At 43.3% G+C, this 24,754-nt stretch overlaps 2 protein-coding genes across 2 annotated transcripts; both read left to right on the top strand.

Annotated features, from left to right (window-relative positions):
* Positions 1-4,102: 4,102 nt before the first annotated feature.
* LOC113008325 (olfactory receptor 2K2-like) lies at positions 4,103-5,035 on the top strand (the record flags this gene model as incomplete). Its single annotated transcript, XM_026145674.1, has 1 exon — positions 4,103-5,035. A coding segment is annotated over exon 1 (915 nt), but the record flags the coding sequence as incomplete, so codon positions are not given.
* A 12,850-nt stretch (positions 5,036-17,885) lies between these two features.
* Positions 17,886-20,243, top strand: LOC113007605 (olfactory receptor 5F1-like). The gene is made up of 2 exons (XM_026144320.1): positions 17,886-18,414; positions 19,798-20,243. Exons 1-2 carry the CDS (start codon positions 17,889-17,891, stop codon positions 20,241-20,243), a joined length of 972 nt encoding a protein of 323 aa, XP_026000105.1. The 5' UTR covers positions 17,886-17,888.
* Positions 20,244-24,754: the final 4,511 nt, after the last annotated feature.

Below are 24,754 nucleotides of genomic sequence, written 5' to 3'. Positions count from 1 at the left end.
CTGTTATCTATTGGAAAAAACTCTTGAGCCACGATCGCCCAGTCATATGAGCAGGTCAATATCAAAAAATATCAAATATACAAATATTGGAAAGAAATAAATAGTTTATATTTACAGTGAGGTATTTGACATAAATTAAATATTGCACAGTGGTGGTAGTGTTTGTATATTCTGTGTATAGAGGGGAGGCTTGAATTGGGGGGTGAAACTGTGTCGTCGGTTCATGTGTGAGTTCAGGGTGCTCATGGCTTTTGCAAAGGAACTGTTCCTAAGTCTGTCAGTGTTTGTGCTGATGCACCTGTAGCGCTTCCCTGAGGGAAGTAGATCGAACAGGTCAAAACCTGGGTGGCAGCTGCCCTTGATGATGTTTGTTGCTCTGTTGAGGCAGCGGGTGAAACAATTGTCCGCCAAGGAGGGGAGAGGGCAGCCAATAATCTTCTATGCTACCTTGATTACACTGTGAAACTTCACTCTGTTCCCATCTTTGAGATAAGTCTGACTAATGTGGTGTCTTCAGCAAACTTGATGATGATGTTGTTGTTGTGGGTCGAACTGCAGTCTTAGGTTTAGAGACAATACAGGAGGGGGCTCAGCACACAGCCTTGTGGGGAGCCAGTGCTCAGCATGCGAGTGGAGGAGAGATGGGGGCCAAGTCTCACAGTCTGGGGCCGGTTGGTGAGAAAGTCAAAGGCCAAGAGTGACCAGTTTGGTGAAGAGGATATCCGGGATGATTGTATAGAAAGCTGAGCTGTAATCCACAAAGAGCATCCATCCATCCATCTGCTTATCCGGGGCTGGGTCACAGGGGCCGCAGCCCTAGCAGAGAAGCCCAGACCTCCCTCTCCTCAGCCACCTCCTCCAGCTTATCTGGGGGAACACCAAGGAGTTCCCAAGCCAGCTGAGAGATAAAATCTCTCTAGTGTGTCCCAGGTCTGCCTCGGGGCCTCCTCCTGGTGGGACATGCCCGAAACACCTCATTCAGGAGGTGCCCAGGATGCTTGAACAACCTCAAATGGCTCAATTCAATGTGGAGGAGCAGCTGCTCTACTCTGAGCCCCTCCCGGAAGACTGAACTTCTCACCCTATCTCTAAGGGAGAGGCCAGCCACCCTTTGGAGGAAGCCCATTTCTGCCGCTTGTATCCGCAATCTCGTTCTTTCGATCACTACCCACAGCTCATGACCATAGGGGAGGGGAAGGACGTAGATCGACCAGTATATTGAGAGCTTCGCTTTTACACTCAGCTCTCTCTTCACCACAACAGACTGGAATAGTGTCCATATCACTGCAGCCGCAGCACCAATCCGTCTGTCGATCTCCCGTCTCTCGTCACTCATGAACAAGACCCTGAGATACTTAAACTTGGGGCAGGAACTCGTCCCTGACCTGAAGTGGGCACTCCACTCTTTTCCGGCTGAGGACCATGGCCTCAGATTTGGAAGTGCTGATTCTCATTCCCACTGCTTCACACTCAGCTTTGAACCGTTCCAAAGCGAGCAGAAGGCCATCACCTGATGAAGCCAACAGAACCACAAAGTAGAGATGAGATTCTGACAAACCCCACAAAGAGCTTTCTGACGTACTTTGCCGCTGCTCCAGGTGGCTCAGCACAGAGTGGAGAGCTACGTTGATGGCATCTTCTATGGATCTGTTCGCATGATTTGCAAACTGGTAATCACTGGTCTGATCCACAATGAAGACGAGTCCGCATAGAAACAGGATGTGGACCAGCTGTTCCACTGTTGCAGTCAGAACCACCCAGACCCAACCGTGGAGGTGGCAGTGAACCTTCAGACTCACCCTAACTATCCTCAAAAATAGAGTACTTACCGTGGATCACTTCAGATTCCTAGGATCCACCTTTCCACATGATCTGAAGTGGTCCCCACATATAGACTCTATCCAGAAGAAGGCCCAGCAGAGGTTGTGGTTCCTGCAGCAACTCAGAATTTACAACCTGATCTCTGAGACCATGGTTTTATGCAAAAAAAACCCTTTGATTTACTCATTTCTGGGCTGGAGGAAAAGGGGGTGATCGTGGTGCAACGATAAGGTTACACCACTCTGCAGAAAATTGGAAAAGCACCTGGGATGGAATCTTTCCATTGTGGAATAGGAAAGGTAGAGAGTGAGCAGGCGGCAGAGTAACAGGTAAGTAGCAGGTAACAGGTGCAAACAAGTCTTTTTTCCACAGAGTTACTAAGAGGCAAAGACAAAGCAACATTCACAAGAACTTCTTACTGTCTTACTAGTGACTTCAGCAAACGTCAGAGAGCCTGATCCTTATCACTGAAGCAACAATGATCTGACTGGACTACGAAAGACTACAATGAAAAACAGAAGAAAACCACAACAAGCCCTGGACAATTATGTTTAATTGGCATAAATGTAAAAAAAATCCTAACAGTATTATGAAGAAAGCATTTTTTAAATAAAGTTGTAAAACGTTTTAATATTTCTTTTTCAAGAACCTGCAGGTTTGTTTTATTATGTGTTTAGTAGGGGTGCAACGATATTCGTATCGATATTGAACCGTTCGATACAGTGCTTTCGGTTCGGTACGCATATGTATCGAACAATACAACATTTGTAATTTATTTTATCAACTTTCCTTCTGACGATGCTGTCTGTGTGGAGCGCTCAGTGAATCTGCGTTCGACTACTCCGCCTAGGCTGCACTGTCGAGCGCAGATCCACTGAGCGCTCCACACAGACAGCATAGTCAGAAGGAAGAGCGCAGGGCAAGCTAGCGAGACAGAAGTTAAGCTCTCTTTGCAACATGGACCTCCCCCACCCTCATTCAGATCTGGCGTTTGGAATTATTTTGGTTTTCATGTGACGTATGACCCTGAAGGTAAGCGCGTCATGGACTAAAGTAAAACAGTATGTTGGATGTGCCACGCAATGCTCAATTACATGGGTGGGAGCTAGTGTGTTAGCGCAGTTAGCTCGTTAACATGTTGGCCGTCTAGCCCCATGCACGGGGCTATCAGGGGTAGCTCGTTAACGGAGATTTGCCGTGTTGTGGCGTTAAGGTCATTTTAACGAGGTTAACCTGAAAGCACTAGTGGGAACACAACGAATATGACTGCACATCGACGTCCCGGGGCTAGCGATTTTTCCAGTCGGGCTACCAAAATCTATCTCTGCCCTGCCCGTCGGGCTATTGTAGGAAGGAAAAATCAATGCTTTTGCATTCTTTCGGAAATGTAGCTGGGTAATTATGTCATTGGCATCGGTGAGCCACTGTCAATATGTGACATATTGAAATCGAGTTTGAATTTGCGCTTGTTTTTTTGCTTTCACTTTGCAATCCCGTGAACTGTGTATAGAGAGTGACAGTACTGATTGGTGAGTGATGATAATTTGTGCACCAATTCCTCTGACATCGTCTTATCAATCGTTAGCTTACTATGCAAACATGACAAGTGAAATCTCCCGCAGCTTAAACATGTGAGAGGTTGATCGCGCAGAAAATCGCTGAGCTTATGTGAGTGCGTGTGTAAAAGCAGCAGGATATATATTTCAGTTCTGCTGAGCCAAATAAGACAGGTCAGGGTGAAGAAGTGACAGCCAAAGAAAAGCTTACCACAAAACGGAAAAGTTATGACAAATCAGACTATAAGGCAAAAAGAAAGTGCAGCTTTATGGTTTCATGGACAAAATAATTTCTGTGGCTGCAATATGACGAGCTAAATAACCAGGGCTGCACATAAGTGGTCCGCAGGTGCGCATTCGCTGTCAAGATATAAAAAACACACACAAGGGTTAGGGTTAAATTTAAAAACTGTACTTTTGAGTTAAAATATATATTTATAATTTTAATAAATGACAAATTAAAAAGGCATGAACATTTTTTTTTGTATCGAAAAAATATCGAACTGTGATAACAAAGTATCGAACCGAACCGTGAATTTTGTGTATCGTTGCACCCCTAGTGTTTAGTACATGATACATATTAAATCCCCTGTGATTTTCCAAAGCTGTGAGCTTTCATTCCAGATCAATGATTGGCTGGTTTGAAATCCCAGCTCACGTGTTGCTGTTATCTGTACCTGATAGAGGAGAGAGGAGAACAGATACAGTGAGAGACTAGGCTTCACTTACATCTCTCAATCACAATGAATAATGTTTCTGTAATAACAATGTTTTTTCTTTCAGGTTTCAATGAAACAGTCAGTCACAGGTTTGTTCTCTTTTTCCTCAGTTTGTTTTGCTACTGCTTCATTTGCCTCGTCAATGTTTCTCTCATTGTGATCATCATCTTGGACAGCAACCTCCAGGAATCAATGTATATTCTGCTCTGTGTCTTTTGCATCAATGCACTTTATGGAACAGCAGGTTTCTTTCCCAAAATTCTCTGGGATCTCCTCTCTGATGTTCATCTCATCTCATATTACGGTTGCCTTATTCAGTCTCAGGTGATTAATTCTTTTGTCTGCGGCGAACTGTCGATTCTTGCACTCATGGCATATGACAGATATGTGGCCATATGTCAGCCACTGAAGTACCACTCTATCATGTCAAAGCAAAGAGTCATAAGGTTTGCATGTTTTTTGTGGTTCACAAATTTCTGCATTATGGCTGTGAATGCCTTTCTAACATCCAGACTGAAGTTATGCAGCCCGTATCTTTCCACACTCTTCTGTGTGAACTGGATTATTGTTCAACTCGCTTGTTTTCCAGCACAAACTATAGTTAATGGCATATTTGCAAATATTACAATAATTATTTATTTGCTTCATGGTGTTTTTATAGTTTGGTCCTATATGTATATCATTCAAACATGTGTAAAGTCTATAGAAAACAGAGCAAAGTTCATGCAAACATGTGTCCCACATCTCGTCTCATTATTTACTTTTGTTGTGGCAATACTTACTAATATTATAAGTATGCGACTGGGTTCGAAAGAGTTGCCTCGGACCCTTCAAAACTTTGTAGCAATAGAGCTTCTTGTCATTCCTCCTGTTATGAATCCTCTGATTTACGGTTTCAAACTGACCAAAATTCGAAAAAAATTTCATAGTGTTGTTATTTTAAAAGTAACTATTTTTTGTTTTATTCGATCAGAAAATAGTTTCACACACAGCTAAGTGTCACACCCATTGTTTGACATCCATTTTAAAATAAGTCCAAAAAAAATGTTTAATTTTTACTGAAATTTGTGTTTTATTTGGAGTTGTCTGAAAACATGTCTATTGATGTGAGCGGATATGAAGTTTTATTATTTATCTGCATTTCCCAGATGATTTACATTTTGTAGATGTCTTTGCACTAAATGTATTTTTGATGGTCACCTGCCTAATTACCAAAAAAACACTGATATGTAGAAAGGCTGTAAATTTCACTCTTTCTTCTCATTACTGTTCAAGGAAATAACTGGCACCGTGGAGACTGCACATGTGAAAAGGATTAAAAGACAAACTGTTTTAGATGTGGCAGCACTATCAGAGTGTCAATCTATTTTGATATTATGCTGTTTTTTTTTTTTGTTTTTTTTTTGTTTTGTGTCCCGTCTGGATCTTTAGCCATCAGAATTGTTGTCTTAAGGCCAAGAAAGATGCCAAGCGGATTTATTTTACCAAGTGGATCATCATGGCCTTGCCATATTGGTCCATTTGATTGACCTTTATTATAATTATGAATTTATTTTATTTTCAGTTGCTACAAACGGGACAGACATGACTGGGGGATAGGACAGGGAGAAAGAATGAAAGAAAGAGAGGGAGAGAAAGAAAACCAAAGGGGAGAAGAGACGGTGAGAAGGGGGGAAGAAAGAAAAAAGCAAAAAAACAAAACACCTGGGTCACCTGTATGGAGAAAAAAAACAGAAGAGAAAGCAAACAACAAAGAGCAACATAATAAAAAAAACGGCACCATCACAATAAACTAGCTAGCAGTAGATATCAGTAGATACTAAATAATAAACGATATTGTGCAGCACGCAAGATAGACAGCGCACAATGTGCTTTGAGGCAGCAGCCAAGAAAGCTGTAGTCCGCATCTGTGAATACCCGTGTGTACACCTGTGTGCATACCTGTGTGGATCAGCATGCTTGCATTCCAAAGGTTTCTCCATGTAACGATCTGCTAGGGAGTGTGGGGAGCCACAGCCCCGTCCTCCAGGGCATGAAGCAGGTATGGAGCAGGTCAAAACTCCAGACATCCAGAGGCCCCCAGAACACAAGAGACCAAGGAAGACCAACAGAGGGGCAGCCGCGCCATATTATGCTGTCTTATAAATCTGATCCACAACCACATGGATGTGAAGCAGTTTTAGTAGTTTTCTCAGTTTTATCCTCTTTTTCTTTAACACTTATTGAAACAGTCAGAGGTTTTAGCAACTGGACCAGTTTTTGAATTTCTGCTTAATCAAACATGAAATCCGTTTTTACTTAACACTTGTACAATTAAATGGCTTTTCCATTGTTTGAAGGATTGAAAGTTGAAGCTGAAGATGTACAGTGCAAATCAGTTTTTCTACATGACAAAATGTTTCTTTTTACTGTATTAAGTAAAAAGAAATGAGAAATCTGTTAAATAGTAAGAAATAAATGTGTATAGTTGCAAAAAAATAAAATAAAAATCTGGTAGCTCATTTCTCAGCAGCAGGTGAGGCCAAGAAGCACCACATCCCACACAAACTACCAGCAAAGGCCTCCTCAATAGGCGTGTTCTCTCCCTGCTGTTCTTGACCCTCTAAACTGATTGACTAGAATGCCATTTATTGTCACTATACACATGTACAAAGAGATTGAGAGCATCTCGTACCCAGTGCAGACATGTGGAAAAGAAGAAAGGGGGGGTGAGGTCCACAGTTCTGTGGCACTGTATACATATGAGCAGGTCAATATCTATATTTACAGTGGGGTATTTGACATAAATTAAATATTGCACAGTAGTGGTAGTTTTTGTATATTCTGTGTATAGAGGGGAGGCTTGAATTGGGGGGTGAAACTGTGTCATCGGTTCATGTGTGAGTTCAGGGTGCTCATGGCTTTTGCAAAGGAACTGTTCCTAAGTCTGTCAGTGTTTGTGCTGATGCACCTGTAGCGCTTCCCTGAGGGAAGCAGGTCAAACAGGTCAAAACCTGGGTGGGAGCTGCCCTTGATGATGTTTGTTGCTCTGTTGAGGCAGCGGGTGAAATAAATGTCCGCCAAGGAGGGGAGAGGGCAGCCAATAATCTTCTGTGCTGCCTTGATTACACTGTGAAGCTTCACTCTGTTCCCATCTGGTCAGCTGCCGTACCTTACTTTGATGCAGTATGTCAGCAGGCTGTCAATGGACAGGTAGTAGAAGATCAGCAGCAGGTTGGAGTCCAGTTTGTGCTTCCTGGAAACCGGAAGGTGTGGACCCTCTCCAACCATCACTGTTGATGTATCGGGGGCCTAAGTCAGTGCTGTGCCAACTGAAGTCGACAATGATCTCTTTGGTTTTCATAATAGTCAGTGCTTGTTTTTTCTCTGAACACTATGATGTCGACTGGGGGTGGCTGTAGCTCAGGTGGTAGAGCAGATCGGAAGGTTGGTGGTTCGATTCCTGGCTTCCCCTAGTCTACATGCCAAATATCCTTGGGCAAGATACTAACCCCAAACTGCTCTCCGATGCATCCATCGGAGTATGAATGTGTGTGAATGTTAGCTATAAAAGCACTTAGAAAAATGTGCTTGTGCGAATGGGTGAATGCAAAAGTTGTGTAAAGCGCTTTGAGTGCTCAGATGAGTAGAAAAGCACTATATAAGAACCAGTCCATTTACCATTTAACTTCAGGTCTTCCTCTCGGTAGTCTGACTCGTCTCCCTTTGAGATAAGTCTGACTAATGTGGTGTCTTCAGCAAACTTGATGATAATGTTGTTGTGGGTTGAACTGCAGTCTTAAGTTTAGAGACAATACAGGAGGGGGCTCAGCACACAGCCTTGTGGGGAGCCAGTGCTCAGCATGCGAGTGGAGGAGAGATGGGGTCAAGTCTTACAGTCTGGGGCCGGTTGGTGAGAAAGTCAAAGGCCAACAGTGACCAGTTTGGTGAAGAGGATATCCAGGATGATTGTATAGAAAGCTGAGCTGTAATCCACAAAGAGCATCCATCCATCCATCTGCTTATCCGGGGCCGGGTCACAGGGGCCGCAGCCCTAGCAGAGGAGCCCAGACCTCCCTCTCCTCAGCCACCTCCTCCAACTTGTCTGGGGGAACACCAAGGAGTTCCCAAGCCAGCTGAGAGATAAAATCTCTCCATGGCTCCATTCAATGTGGAGGAGCAGCGGCTCTACTCTGAGCCCCTCCCGGAAGACTGAACTTCTCACCCTATCTCTAAGGGAGAGGCCAGCCACCCTTCGGAGGAAGCCCATTTCTGCCGCTTGTATCCGTAATCTCGTTCTTTCGGTCACTACCCACAGCTCGTGACCATAGGGGAGGGGAGGGACGTAGATTGACCAGTAAATTAAGAGCTTCGCTTTTACACTCAGCTCTCTCTTCACCACAACAGACTGGTATAGCATCCATATCACTGCAGCCGCAGCACCAATCCATCTGTCGATCTCCCACTCCCGTCACTCATGAACAAGACCCCGAGATACTTAAACTTGGTGTAACAAAGGACTGGACAGGCAGGGTTTTACTTGAGACACATGAAACACGTTATGGATCCTCATATTTCGGGGATGGACAGAAACCGGGTTAACCAGAGAGTCTATAACAAACGGACCAATGAAGGTGGGAGACAGTTTCTTTAACTCAGCTCGGAGCGGAACAAATCAGGTCCACAGCCAAACCTTTTGTCCCGGGGTGTAGGCAGGTGCGGGGGTCCGGTGACGGTCCACCAGGCGCTTATTGCGATCAGCTGTGCAAAGAAGGGCCGCCCTGGTGGCTCTCCAGGCACATCGACACCTCCGTAGATGCTGCTGGAAAGAGGGGACAAAGTGCTCACCTTCGACGGCCGGAAAGAGAGGTGTTCCAAAACATTGGAGAAGCAGTAATATTGTCATGTAGTGCTAAAATGCACCCTTTCAGTTTTGTTGACTTAGAAGTTAATTCATTTGATAAAGGTGCAAAAAGTTCATAAAATGTGATTATAAAATGTGAGGGATCTCATTACTCTGTTGAAGTATTAATGTTTTAAGAAGTTGATATATTTTTCTGAGAAATAATTCAAGTTGAAATATCTTAAAAAGAAGAACAGTTAAAAGCGAGGGATAAATATGGGAGAGTTAATCTTACAAGTTCATTTATTCTTAAAAGGGTAAATATAAGGTATATTTTCTGTTGCACTAAAACCTTGCGTGATGTAACTCAGGGGCGATTCTAGGATCAGAGCTTTGGGGGTGCTGAGCACCTAGAGAGCTGCCCAGCCAGGCAAGATAAACCTGTCTCTGTCAGTCCCTGCATCTGTAAATGTTGTCCCGAGTTCTCTCTGACTGTCACTTTGGTGCATTTAAACCCCCGTTCCTCCCTGTCCTCATCGTCTGTTGTCTTCATCTCCGTTATCAGTCATCATAATTTTACCATCTCTGTGCAAGTCTGCAAATTTCTTTATTAATATAAGATTCTTAAATTCATCAAGTCTCTCTGTACCTGGGTCCTCGTCACAAAACATGACATGACTGTTTTGTACATTTTAACACAATTTAATCCCCACATTTGTGAAAGAAAAGCAAAACACTTTTTTGAAAAGTCTGTAACAAAACCATGAAATCTGATCAAGCTTATTTAAATGCTGCAAAAGAAGAATGGATTGGAATAGAAAAAATACATATCCTAACCTTAATTACTGGGGGAGAATAATAAATGATGCTCATAGTGAGTAAAAAGTAAACTGAGTGCATTTTTTGGACAGAGATTCACTTTTAATATGTATGTATAATATAATACAGATACATAAAAAACACTCCCAAAACAGAATTATTGCAAATAAATTATTACAAATATTAATAAAAACTATAAAAATGGAGGCAACTTTTCCTGTGGTAGAATTTATACAATGTATGAAAAAAAAATCTTTATTGCAGACCCTAATTTTACTAATTTAATAATACTAATTTTGTGTTGTAAGATTTATGAGTTTCATGCTTTCATAGTGGTACTAAGGAGAGCTTGACATTTTTATCAGGTGGTACACACTGTAAAAAGTTTGAGAAACACTGATAAGTTAAGTGTGTGTGTGCTTTTGGAAAACATTTAAAGCTGCTGTACAGAATCTTTGAAACAAGCTAGCTTAAAACATTTTTAGAATATAAACAGAGCTTCTGCTTCTCTTTACAGCTCCTCACTCCCCCAGGGCTCTTTGGCAGTTTCTGATAGTGTGCAAATGTGATGTACATACTCTGGCAGTCATACAGACAACTGGATGGTCCAAAAGTTGGCCTACCTATTACTGGCTGAGGTTTCAGTAGAGTTGTGGCTGAACCACATAAAAATATATCATTAATTTTAATCTCCCCAATCAATTACAATGTTATGTTGGAATGTTGTTAAAGAGGGTCAAAAATGTTTCAACCCAGTTTGTTTTGCAGATTCTGTATAGCAGCTTTATTATAGGGAGAACACAACTTCCAGATTGTATGAGTAAAATCAGGTTTTTTCTCTTTATCAGTTTAACAGTTTCTATATTGCCTGTCACTGTTCCCTGTCTGTTTTCTTACGTGGTTCTTCCTGACCTTGTACTTTCTCCTCACGTTCCCCTCTTTCCTCTCTCCCTCTTTAGACTGACAATCATACACAAATAGATTGTATTCAATTAGATGAAAAGTTACATTAATATGAAAAAAATTCTATTAAGATCACAAACAAAAAGTCCTCCCTCAGTGTACTTTCAACCAAAAGGCAAATAACCAAACCACATGAACATCTAATAAAAGATGTAAACATTGAAACACTGATCCAACATTGTTCTTGATTGACGGATCATTTGATCTTACACTTTTACCTGAATGTGGCTCCTTTTTTTGAAAAAACTTCCTTATATCCATTATGAACCTGGCTGTCTCTCTGTACACAAACACACACACACACACACACACACACACACAACAGGAGTTATAAGGTTAATGGGCATTCAGTCAGTTAGCTAGTTAATATCCATTTCAAACAGGACAGTGGTAACAACAGTACGCTACGGACAATTTTAAGTTTTAGATTTTAAATAAGCTGTATACATTTCAATGGGGGCAACAGGACGGTCAAATGTCGCTGAATTGACTACAGAGCAGGACGGATTGTAGGGTAGCAAACATTGTCGGAAAAAACGTTTTTAACACTGCAGGTTACCTGGGTGTAATGCTTTTCAGCTAAAAACAAACATGGTCTGACTCCTACCTAACTATATAAAGAGTAACTGAAGGATAAATGCAGCTAATATGTCCTGTTTTAAGCCAGGCACTTACACCTCCGCTCCGCTGCGTCTCAGCCACCATCGCTCTGGCAGCAAGAGCGCTAGAGCCAGAGTAGGGGAGAGGCGAGCTGGAACAAACCATTTTGGGAGGAGGGGTTATCTATACTTTTGTTGTTACAATGTTACGTCTCAAACAAGTACAGTACTGTATGCTTTTTATATTTTTAGTAGTGTGTCACACAAAAAGCAAATATTGTCAAAAAAAAGAAAGAAATCTTTGGGGGTGCTTTGATTCATTTTGGGGCTGCTGAAGCACCCCCAAAATTGGGCTAAAATTGCCCCTGATGTAACTCAAGTTATTTCATGATGGTTGAGACATTGTATAACTAAAATAATTTGTTATACTTGAGCAATACTTGACTGAAAGATGAGTGATGGAAGAAGCATAGATAAAATAGTAATGTATGCACTCTGAACTTTGTGCATAGATTGGTTTTTGACCAGGACTGGATCATTCGAGATCTGAACCCTGTGGGTTCAGTGGCGAGCCAATCCCAAGAGAGTGACTGTAGACGGACCAGAGTACGGTGTGGCCAGCCGTGGGATCCATCTTCAGCGAACCTCAGGACTATAACTACATTCCTTGACACAGATAAGACTAACACTTTAAAAATCTACCCGGGTAGTGTTAGAACCAGTGGACAGAAACACACACACACACACACACACACACACACACACACACACACACACACACACACACACACACAAGGAACTCTAATTTCTCTTTCCAAAGAGAAGTGGACTGAGCAACAGGAGCGGAAGCTCTTTAATTGAAACTCTTTGGAGAATTTCCTTAAAGAGGATGTTTGGTTTTGATTTTATTTTTGAGCCCTTTAATGTGCGTTTGTGCACTGTAGGAAGCCGGCTTTAGACAGGCAGGGTTTGTAAACTTTACAACTTTCAATACAGTTTCTATTCAAATCACATCTTATCTATCATTGTGTGGTTCCTTCTCTGCTGATCCTTTCAAGGCTCCATAGTCTTACCTAGAACTTCCTGATACTAGTCCAAAGTTGTCAAGACAATAATTTAATGCGTATCTCATATTATTTAATTGTAATACCTGTTACACTATTGTGGGCATACTCAACCCATGGGAGTTGCTCACTCCAAGTTGTCTGATTGGTGGATGCCAAGCACCGGAGGGCCGCCTCAAGTTCCTGATTGGCCCGTTCCTGATTGGCCCGTTCCATCTGGCCGTTAGTCTGAGGGTGGAAACCAGAGGAGAGACTGACCTGCGCTTCGAGGGCATTGCAGAATTCTTTCCAGACCCGTGATGTGAACTGCAGCCCCCTGTCGATGTCCGTGGGGATTCCGTGAAGGCGAAAGACATGGTTAGTCAGGAGTCGAGCTATTTCTAAAGCACTGGGGAGCTTGGGGAGGGGGACAAAGTGAGCAGCTTTCGAAAAACGATCAATGATAGTAAGGATGACTGAGTTACCTGATGAGGAAGGGAGGCCCGTGATGAAGTCCATTGCAATGTGTGACCACGGGCGGCCAGGGGTCGGTAGGGGTTGGAGAAGGCCGGAAGATGGCTGATTGACGCTCTTGTTTTGAGCGCATGTAGGACAGGCAGCAATGTATTCGCGGACGTCCTTAGCTAAGGACGGCGACCAGGCAAAGCGTTGGAGGAAGGTAATGGTGCGGTGGACCCCAGGGTGGCAGGTGAACTTGGCTGTGTGAGCCCAATGCAAAACTCATGATCTGACAGTAGATAGAACAAAGAGTAGGCCCGGGGGACCCGCACCAGGGTCCGGTTCTGTTCGTTGGGCCTCTCGAATAGCTGACTCAATCTCCCAGGTTTTTGCCCCGACAACACACGTGGAAGGAAGAATGGGGGCGTCCTCGGCAGCTCCGTCGGAGGTGGCAAATTGGCGTGAGAGGGAATCGGGTTTGACATTACGAGAGCCGGGTCTGTAGGTGATTGTGAATTGGAATCTGGTGAGAAACAGAGCCCACCTAGCTTGCCTGGTGTTGAGTCGTTTCGCGGACCGGATGTATTCCAAGTTTTTGTGGTCCGTCCAAACCATGAACAGTTGGGCAGCTCCCTCCAACCAGTGACGCTACTCTTCTAAGGCCAGCTTGATGGCCAATAGCTCTCAGTTCCCCACATCATAAGTATCAGAAGTAAGCACAAGGATGAAGCTTACCGCCTTGTCGCTGGGAGAGCACTGCCCGCACTCCTGTGTCCACCTCCACGACGAAGGGTTGACTGAGATCGGGTTGGATGAGGATGGGTGCAGAGGCAAAGCGCTCCTTCAGGCAAGAGAAAGCCTGGCGAGCCGGTTCATCCCAGTGGAAGGGGACCTTGGGTGAGGTGAGGTGAGACGAGTCAGGGGTAGAGCGAGCTGGCTATAGTTGCGGATGAAACGTCGATAAAAGTTAGCGAAACCCAAGAAACTCTGAAGCTGCTTGCGATGGGATGGAGTGGGCCAGTTTAACACAGCTTGAACTTTGGCGGGGTCCGCTCTCAGGTTACCTTGTTCAATGACATAGCCCAGGAAAGAGACTGTGGAAGCATAAAACTCACATTTTTCCCCCTTCACGAAGAGACGGTTTTCCGGGAGGAGGTGGAGGACCTGCCTGACATGGTATTCGTGTTCAGAGACAGAATGAGAGAAAATGAGGATGTCATCCAGATAAACGAAGACGAAGTGGTTAATGAAGTCCTGCAGTACGTCGTTTACCAGGGCCTGAAAAACAGCTGGGGTATTGGTGAGACCAAACGGCATGACAAGATATTCAAAATGACCAAGGTGATTGTTGAAGGCTGTTTTCCATTCATCCCCCTCCCTTATTCTTACCAGATGGTACGCGTTGCGCAGGTCCAGCTTAGTGAAGATGGTGGCCCCCTGAAGGAGCTCGAAGGCAGAATGAGTGAGTGAAAAATAGTGAGTGGATATTTATTCTTCACTGAGATGTTGTTAAGGCCCTGATAATCAATACAAGGTCGTAAGCTCTTGTCTTTCTTGGCAACGAAGAAGAATCCGGCGGCCACAGAAGATGACGAGGGGCGAATGAGACCTGCGGTGAGTGATTCGTTGATGTATTTTTCTATACTTTCACGTTCGGGCTGAGACAGACTGTATAGGCGGCTGGTAGGGAGAGGTGCGCCTGGAAGAAGATCAATGCCGCAGTCATACGGCCGATGCGGAGGAAGCGAGCGTGCTCTATCCTTGCAAAACACTTGTTTGAGATCATGGTAGACGGGTGGCACGGAGGAGAGGTCCGGCGGCTTGGAGAGAGAAGAATTGGTTAGTGGTTCGGAAGAGGGGGTGGCAGCTTTCAGACAGGACATGTAACAATCCTCCCCCCCACCCCACCTTTTTCCAATCAATAACAGGGTTATGTTGATGCAACCACGGGTAACCCAGAACTAGTGGCATGAGCGGAGCTTGAAACACATACAGCTGTATTGTCTGGGAACGATTGCCAGAGAGAGTCAGTAAAACGGGCTCAGTGATATGAGTGATGTTAGGAAGCCGCTGGCCACTGAGGGCGGTGACTTGGAGTGACTGTGGCAGAGGCTCAGAATTCAGATTTAATCGTCGGGCCAGCGAAGCGTCAATAAAGTTCTGTTCCGCTCCTGAATCGATTAGAGCCTTAAGAGGGCTGACCTGAAGCTGCACCGTTAATTTAGCTGCTAGCATGAGCCGTGGAGGAAACTGTGAACTAGAGACCACGCCCACCCGTATTCTCATCTCTACTGCAGCCTTTTGGCAGAGACGTGCAAACATTGGCAACATGACCCTTACGGCTGCAATAGAAACACTCACCGGCCCTCCACCGACGGTGCCTTTCCTCAGGGGAAAGGCGAGAGCGACCCAGCTGCATAGGTTGCTCACCCTCCTCCATGTCCTGCGACTCCGAATCTCTTCCGCCACTCGTGGCGCTTCCGCCCGATGCTGCTTCGCCGTGTCCCAGAGACCTCTGGGAAACATAGTCCTCAGTTCTGCGTCGCGCACGTAAATGCCCGTCCACCTTTACACACAACGTTATCACATCAGACAAAGTTTTAGGTAACTCTCTTATCACTAGTTCGCCCTTTAACTCATCACACACGTTGTTCAACAAAGTACTTATCAATGCTGGCTGTCCCCACCCGGTCTCTTCGGCCAACGTCCAGAACAAAATGAAGTATTCCGCCATACTTCGTCTTCCCTGCTTAAGATTTAGTAAACGGTGAGATGCTGCATCAGCGCCAGTAGCTCTCTCAATCACACATTTAAATTTAGCAAGAAAATCCTGGTATGCTGACGTCAGTTCTCAAAACAGCTTGAGCCCAGGTTAAAGCCGGTCCGCGTAAGAGCTGGACAAAAAAGGCAATCTTAGCCTCGTCAGTTTCATATGTCCTCCGCAACTGTCTAAACTTTGGGTCAGAAAGCCGGCACATGTGAGAAACTCACCCGCAAAGGGTTCCGGTGTTGGCAAAGCTCGCTCCGGGGGCTCCAGGGAGTGGGATGAGGCTGAGCCGACAGCCCGGGTGTAGGAAGCTCAGAAGCCGGTAACTGTGAGGAGACAGAGGGAGGAGAGGCTGTTGGGCTTACCAGAGGTACGCGCTGAGCGAGGGCCTGCGTTAGAGCAGCCAACTGCTGATTGATGAGCTGCAGCATTTGCTCGTGGCATTCCAAAACTTCCCCGTCCGTGAGGACGTGCTGCTGGGCGGCAGAGTCCGCTGAGTCCATGTTCTGGCTGGATCGTTATGCTAAGGTTCAATGCAGGGGACTCAAACGCGGGACTCCTGAATCAGCTGAACACAAGGGAAATCCAAGGGGGAAATCACTCGCTCTCCAACTCTCCACATACACGACAACAGTCCTTCTTTTCACACTTGACACACAGATTCACACGGGAAAGGTAATCCAGGGGCACTGTAGATAAGGAGACAGGAATGAGAACGATATTCACAAAAGACACATGACTTATCTTGAGCTGTAGCTTGACTTTCACTGACGCGTGGCAGACAAAGATCCAGCGAAGACCAGCAGTCACCTCCTGGCTTAAATGCCGTTCACCTTGATGGGCATCAGATGTGTTCTTTTCCGTGGGCGTGGGCCGAGGGCGTGAACCCACAATGAGTTCTTCCCCGGTGATGGAGAGGAGGAGAGAGAGAGAGAGCGCGAGAGAGAGAAAAAGACAGAAAAGGCCGATCAGCATCTCGCCGATCCCCCAGGCCATGACACTTGGGGCAGGAACTCGTCCCTGACTTGAAGTGGGCCCTCCACCCTTTTCCAGCTGAGGACCGTGGCCTCAGATTTGGAGGTGCAGATTCTCATTCCCACTGCTTCAAACTCAGCTTTGAACCGTTCCAAAGCGAGCAGAAGGCCATCACCCGATGAAGCCAACAGAACCACAAAGTAGAGATGAGATTCTGAGAACACCTACAAAGAGCATTTGGACGTAGCTTTGCCACTGCTCCAGGTGGCTCAGCACAGAGTGGAGAGCTACATTGATGGCATCTTCTATGGATCTGTTCGCATAATTTGCAAACTGGTAATCACTGGTCTGATCCACAATGAAGACGAGTCCACGTACAGACAGGATGTGGACCAGCTGTTCCACTGTTGCAGTCAGAACCACCAGGACCCGACTGTGGACGTGACAGTGAACCTTCAGACTCGCCCTAACTATCCTTAAAAATAGAGTACTTACCGTGGATCACTTCAGACTCCTAGGGCCCACCTTTTCAAGCGATCTGAAGTGGTCCCCACATATAGACTCTATCCAGAAGAAGGCCCAGCAGAGGTTGTGGTTCCTGCAGCAACTCAGAATATACTACCAGATCTCTGAGACCATGGTTTTACGCAAAAAAACCTTAAATTTACTCTTTTCTGGGCTGGAGGAAAAGGGGGTGATCGTGGTGCAACGATAAGGTTACATCACTCTGCAGAAAATTGGAGAAGCACCTGGGATAGAATCTTTCCATTATGGAATAGGAAAGGTAGAGAGTGAGCAGGCGGCAGAGTAACAGGTAAGTAGCAGGTAACAGGTGCAAACAAGTCTTTTTTCCACAGAGTTACTAAGAGGCAAAGACAAAGCAACATTCACAAGAACTTCTTACTGTCTTACTAGTGACTTCAGCAAACGTCAGAGAGCCTGATCATTATCACTGAAGCAACAATGATCTGACTGGACTACGAAGGACTACAAACGAAAAACAGAAAAAAACCACAACAAGTCCTAGACAATTATGTTTAATTGGCATAAATGTAAGAAATTCCTAACAGTATTATGAAGAAAGCATTTTTTAAATAAAGTTGTAAAACTTTTTAATATTTCTTTTTCAAGAACCTGCAGGTTTGTTTTATTATGTGTTTAGTACATGATACATATTAAATCCCCTGTGATCTTCCAAAGCTGTGAGCTTTCATTCCAGATCAATGATTGGCTGGTTTGAAATCCCAGCTCACATGTTGCTGTTATCTGTACCTGATAGAGGAGAGAGGAGAACAGAGACCAGATACAGTGAGCGAATAAGCTTCACTTACATCTCTCAATCACAATGAATAATGTTTCTGTAATAACAATGTTTTTTCTTTCAGGTTTCAATGAAACAGTCAGTCACAGGTTTGTTCTCTTTTTCCTCAGTTTGTTGTGTTACTGCATCATTTGCCTGCTAAATGTTTCTCTCATTGTGATCATCATCTTGGACAGCAACCTCCATGAATCAATGTATATTCTGCTCTGTGTCTTTTGCATGAATGCACTTTATGGAACAGCAGGTTTCTACCCTAAATTTCTCTGGGATCTCCTCTCTGATGTTCATCTCATCTCATATTACGGTTGCCTTATTCAGACTAAGGTGATTTTTTCTTTTGTCTGCGGCGAACTGTCGATTCTTGCACTCATGGCATATGACAGATATGTGGCCATATGTCAGCCACTGAAGTACCACTCTATCATGTCAAAGCAAAGAGTCATTAGGTTTGCATGTTTTTTGTGGTTAACAACCTTCTGCATTATGGCTGTGAATGCCTTTCTAACATCCAGACTGAAGTTATGCAGCCCGTATATTTCCAGACTCTTCTGTATAAACTAGAGATGGACCGATCCGATATTACGTATCGGTATCGGTCCGATACTGACCTAAATTACTGGATCGGATATCGGAGAAAAATAAAAAATGTAAATCCGATCCATTAAATATCACGAAAGCACCTCACAAAACTTGCAACACGCCGTAACTCGCCTCAGAACGTCGGAGCAGTATGCATCACGTGATAGAGCAGCTGTGGCATGCGGGACCTGTCGGTGGTCTGGATAGCATTTGGAGCTTCGCTAGCAACCTGGCATTTCATCTCCGACAAAGTATCCCCGAGAGAAGTAAAGCAAGTGTGTAAGTCCATCTCTGAATGTTTGTAAAGCATTCCCACGTTAAGCTTAACGAGCGACTGCCTCTCGCTCTCCGGCTGCTACTTCAATCGTGAAACTGCTTAATGATCAGCTGATCGGCTTTTCTGTCGTGAGTCTCTCTTGTTTGTTTTTGGTCCACTTTGCGCCAGAAAGAGCAAACCAGCGGCTGAACAACAGCAGCACGTTTAAACTTGATAAGCTGTTGTTACAATTTATTTAATATTACTTTCTACACCAGGATCTTTTTCTACGTAGCTGACGGCTGGTAACTGTGCAGGGGCGGATCTAGCAAAGTTTAGCCAGGGGGGCCGATAGGGCATTAACTGGGAAAAGGGGGCACAAAGACATACTTTTCTTTCTTATTCTCATTTAAAATGTCTAGCTTTTAATAAATAATTATCTGACACCCAAAGTTTTAATTTGATGTAAAATGAATAGAAGTCAATTACTGTATATAGTAACTATTAAGTCTAATATATATACCCTAGTAAGCTATAGTACTTTTTACTTTGGGAAGGTACCATCTGTGCAGTCTGCAATTTTGTTGAAGAAAGATGTTGAATCTATTTAATATTTCTTGAAAAATAATTGATTTCTGTGCATTTTTTTTCACACTGCATCAAATTAAGGTTGATTACGTTGATTAAGCATCATGAGGTGGAGCGTGAGGGGTGGTTCCCTATTTTTTATTTATTTATTTTTGTTGTTGCTGGGAGTTGGAACCCTATTAGTTAGGTTGCTTAATATTTACGCTAAGTACTCTTTAAAATACCAGAATAGGGAGGATGGTGTAGGTCTAAGTTTATTAGATTGATCAGTATTGCTGAACTATGAAATATTTTTTTTGTATACAGGTATAACAGAATAGCTTTAGTGTAGTTGTTGTTTTAAACTTGAGTATGAACTTGCAGACTTGCAAAATGCAGCAAGATATTTTAAAAAACAGTTTTGTTGATTAGAAAACACTATATCGGATTCATATCGGTATCGGCAGATATCCAAATTTATGATATCGGTATCGGTATCGGACATAAAAAAGTGGTATCGTGCCATCTCTAGTATAAACTGGAGTATTGTTCAACTCGCTTGTTTCCCAGAACAAACTGCAATCAACGCTATATCTGCAAATATTGTAACAATTATTTATTTGCTTCATGGTGTTTTTATAGTTTGGTCCTATATGTATATCATTCAAACATGTCTCAGGTCTATAGAAAACAGAGCAAAGTTCATGCAAACATGTGTCCCACATCTCGTCCCATTATTTACTTTTGTTGTGGCAGTACTTACTGATGTTATAAGTATGCGACTGGGTTCGAAAGAGTTGCCTCGGTCCCTTCAAAACTTTGTAGCATTAGAGTTTCTTGTCATTCCTCCTATTATGAATCCTCTGATTTACGGTTTCAAACTGACCAAAATTCGAAAAAAATTGTATAGTGTTGTTATTTTAAAAAGAACTCATTTTTGTTTTATTCGATCAGAAAATAGTTTCACACACAGCTAAGTGTCACACCCATTGTTTGACATCCATTTTTTAAAATAAGTCCAAAAAAATGTTTAATTTTTACTGAAATTTGTGTTTTATTTGGAGTTGTCTGAAAACATGTCTATTGATGTGAGCGGATATGACGTTTTATTATTTATCTGCATTTCCCAGATGATTTACATTTTGTAGATGTCTTTGCACTAAATGTATTTTTGATGGTCACCTGCCTAATTACCAAAAAAAAACCCCACTGATATGTAGGAAGGCTGTAAATTTCACTCTCTTTCTTCTCATTACTGTTCAAGGAAATAACAGGCACCGTGGAGACTGCACATGTGAAAAGGATTAAAAGACAAACTGTTTTAGATGTGGCAGCACTATCAGAGTGTCAATCTATTTTGATATTATGCTGTCTTATAAATCTGATCCACAACCACATGGATGTGAAGCAGTTTTAGTAGTTTTCTCAGTTTTATCCTCTTTTTCTTTAACACATATTGAAACAGTCAGAGGTTTTAGCAACTGGACCAGTTTTAGAATTTCTGCTTAATCAAACACACACTATAAATACACATACCAGTAATCAGGGGTTGAGAAACAGGAGGGAAACACACCTGGGGGACATAACAGCTGACGAGGTAAGGGAAACGTAAATAGAACACACTGACATAAGACAGAGACCTTCAAAGTAAAACAGGAAACACATACACGTAATGACACAGACTCAGAAACGCAGACTGGACACAGAGATACACGGGCAGAAAGAAAAGAACACTAACCGAGGAAGAACAGAACCAAAATGACAAAAATAGAAAACACAAAACGCTGGGTCAAAAGGACCCAGGTTCATGACAGATTGACTAGAATGGCTTTTATTGTCACTATACACATGTACAAAGAGATTGAGAGCATCTCCTACCCAGTGCAGACATGTGGGGAAAGAAGAAAGGGGGGTGAGGTGCACAGTTCTGTGGCACTGTATACATATGAGCAGTTCAATATCAAATATACAAATATTGGAAAAAATAAATAGTCTATATTTACAGTGAGGTATTTTGACATAAATTAAATATTGCACAGTGGTGGTAGTGTTTGTATATTCTGTGTATAGAGGAGAGGCTTGAATTGGGGGGTGAAACTGTGTCGTCGGTTCATGTGTGAGTTCAGGGTGCTCATGGTTTTTGCAAAGGAACTGTTCCTAAGTCTGTCAGTGTTTGTGCTGATGCACCTGTAGCGCTTCCCTGAGGGAAGCAGGTCGAACAGGTCAAAGCCTGGGTGGGAGCTGCCCTTGATGATGTTTGTTGCTCTGTTGAGGCAGCGGGTGAAATAAATGTCTGACAAGGAGGAGAGAGGGCAGCCAATAATCTTCTGTGCTGCCTTGATTACACTGTGAAGCTTCACTCTGTTCCCATCTGGTCAGCTGCCGTACCTTACTTTGATGCAGTATGTCAGCAGGCTGTCAATGGACGAGCAGTAGAAGATCAGCAGCAGGTTGGAGTCCAGTTTGTGCTTCCTGGGAAACTGGAAGGTGTCGACCCTCTCCAACCATCACTGTTGATGTATAGGGGACCTAAGTCAGTGCTGTGCCACCTGAAGTCGACAATGATCTCTTTGATTTTCATAATGGTCAGTGCTTGTTTTTTCTCTGAACACTATGATGTCAACTGGGGGTGGCTGTAGCTCAGGTGGTAGAGCAGATCGGAAGGTTGGTGGTTCGATTCCTGGCTTCCCCTAGTCTACATGCCAAATATCCTTGGGCAAGATACTAACCCCAAATTGCTCTCCGATGCATCCATCGGAGTATGAATGCGTGTGAATGTTAGCTATAAAAGCACTTAGAAAAATGTGCTTGTGCGAATGGGTGAATGCAAAAGTTGTGTAAAGCGCTTTGAGTGGACTGAACTTCTCACCCTATCTCTAAGAGAGAGGCCAGCCATCCTTCGGAGGAAGCACATTTCTGCCGCTTGTATCCGAAATCTCGTTCTTTCGGTCACTACCCACAGCTCGTGACCAGAGGGGAGGGACGTAAATCGACCAGTAAATTGAGAGCTTCGCTTTTACACTCGGCTCTCTCTTCACCTCAACAGACTGGTATTGCATCCATATCACTGCAGCCGCAGCACCAATCCATCTGTCGATCTCCCACTCCCGTCACTCATGAACAAGATCCCGAGATACTTAAACTTGGTGTAACAAAGGACTGGACAGGCAGGGTTTCACTTGAGATACATGAAACACGTTATGGATCCTCATATTTCGGGATGGACAGAAACCGGGTTAACCAGAAAGTCTATAACAAACAGACCAATGAAGGTGGGAGACAGTTTCTTTAACTCAGCTCGGAGCGGAGCAAATCGGGTCCACAGCCAAACCTTTTGTCCCGGGGTGTAGGCATGTGCGGGGGTCCGGTGACGGTCCACCAGGTGCTTATTGTGATCAGCTGCGCGAAGAAGGGCGGCCCGGGTGGCTCTCCAGGCACGTCGACACCTCCGTAGATGCTGCTGGAAAGAGGGGACAAAGTGCTCACCTTCGACGGCCGGAAAGAGAGGTGGTTGGTAACCCAGAGATGCTTCGAAGGGGGACACCCCGGTGGCTGAGGAGGTAAGACTATTGTAACCCACATCAGATTTGTGGGTTGTGCTGCTGAATAAGGTGTAATTTTCCCTCCCAGCCACTAGGAGGCGAGTATGCCTTGAGATGACTTTCTGTCAGTCAACGTTTCCTGTTGTGAAAGCCGTTACTCACAGCCATCTATTAACTACTCACTAGTAGTTAATAGATGGCTATTTATTAGGATCTGACATCTGTGAAATTCGGCCGGGGGGAGCTGCTTCAGCCGGGCGAGCTATCTCACCACGAGCTCCGGTAAGGGATGCTACATGAATGTTAGCACCATAAAGACATGTAGTTGACTGCTGTTAATATATTTTCTGCTTTAAAAAACAAAACCAGTCGGAGTTGTGATATTTATGTTTAAAGTACTGTAACATCACTGATGTGCAGATGTTTAATTTTAAGTGCTAAAGAATATATTAAAATGTGCCCAGCTAACCGCTAGGATTAAGCTACTGCTTAGCCATTTCTGTGTATTTCTGTGGTCTAACATTACTGTGATTCATCTGAGTTTGTTAGCTTTCCAAAACGTTGGAGAAGCAGTAATATCGTCATGCAATGCTTAAATGCACCCTTTCAGTTTTGTTGACTTAGAAGTTAATTCATTTGATAAATATGCAAAAAGTTCATAAAATGTGATTATAAAATGTGAGGGATCTCATTACTCTGTTGAAGTATTAATGTTTTAAGAAGTTGATATATTTTTCTGAGATATAATTCAAGTTGAAATATCTTAAAAAGAAGAACAGTTAAAAGCGAGCTGTTAAAGGGATAAATATGGGAGAGTGAATCTTACAAGTTTATTTATTCTTAAAAGGGTAAATATAAGGTATATTTTCTGTTGCGCTACAACCTTGTGTGATGTAACTCAGGGGCGATTCTAGGATCAGAGATTTGGGGGTGCTGAGCACCCAGAGAGCTGCCCAGCCAGGAAAGATAAACCTGTCTCTGTCAGTCCCTGCATCCGTAAATGTTGTCCCGAGTTCTCTCTGACTGTCACTTTGGTGCATTTAAACCCCCGTTCCTCCCTGTCCTCATCGTCTGTTGTCTTCGTCTCCGTTACCAGTCATCATAATTTTACCATCTCTGTGCAAGTCTGCAAATTTCTTTATTAATATAAGATTCTTAAATTCATCAAGTCTCTCTGTGCCTGGGTCCTCGTCACAAAACATGACATGACTGTTTTGTACATTTTAACACAATTTAATCCCCACATTTGTGAAAGAAAAGCAAAACACTTTTTTGAAAAGTCTGTAACAAAACCATGAAATCTGATCAAGCTTATTTAAATGCTGCAAAAGAAGAATGGATTGGAATAGAAAAAATACATATCCTAACCTTAATTACTGGGGGAGAATTATGAATGATGCTCATAGTGAGTAAAAAGTAAACTGAGTGCATTTTTCGGACAGAGATTCACTTTTAATGTGTATGTATAATATAATACAGATACACAAAAAACACTCCCAAAACAGAATTATTGCAAATAAATTATTACAAAATATTAATAAAAACTATAAAAATTGAGGCAACTTTTCCTGTGGTAGAATTTATACAATGTATGAAAAAAATCTTTATTGCAGACCCTAATTTTACTAATTTAATAATACTAATTTTGTGTTGTAAGATTTATGAGTTTCGTGCTTTCATAGTGGTACTTAGGAGAGCTTGACATTTTTATCAGGTGGTACACACTGTAAAAAGTTTGAGAAACACTGATAAGTTAAGTGTATGTGTGCTTTTGGAAAACATTTAAAGCTGCTGTACAGAATCTTTGAAACAAGCTAGCTTAAAACATTTTTAGAATATAAACAGAGCTTCTGCTTCTCTTTACAGCTCCTCACTCCACCAGGGCTCTTTGGCAGTTTCTGATAGTGTGCAAATGTGATGTACATACTAGAGATGGCACGATACCA

The sequence above is a fragment of the Astatotilapia calliptera genome, chromosome 16 (genome assembly GCF_900246225.1).
Source record: "Astatotilapia calliptera chromosome 16, fAstCal1.2, whole genome shotgun sequence".
In the NCBI taxonomy this organism is placed as follows: Eukaryota; Metazoa; Chordata; class Actinopteri; order Cichliformes; family Cichlidae; genus Astatotilapia; species Astatotilapia calliptera.
Note: the sequence above shows the minus strand (reverse complement) of the source record. Positions and strands in the feature narration are given on the sequence as shown.

Bases quoted from the DNA above. Each gene is read 5' to 3' on its own strand.
- LOC113007605 (XM_026144320.1), top strand. From the start codon at position 17,889: ATGAATAATGTTTCTGTAATAACAATGTTTTTTCTTTCAGGTTTCAAT. The intron at 18,415-19,797 runs GTATAAACTAGA...GTGCCATCTCTA, and splicing joins GTATATTTCCAGACTCTTCT to GTATAAACTGGAGTATTGTT.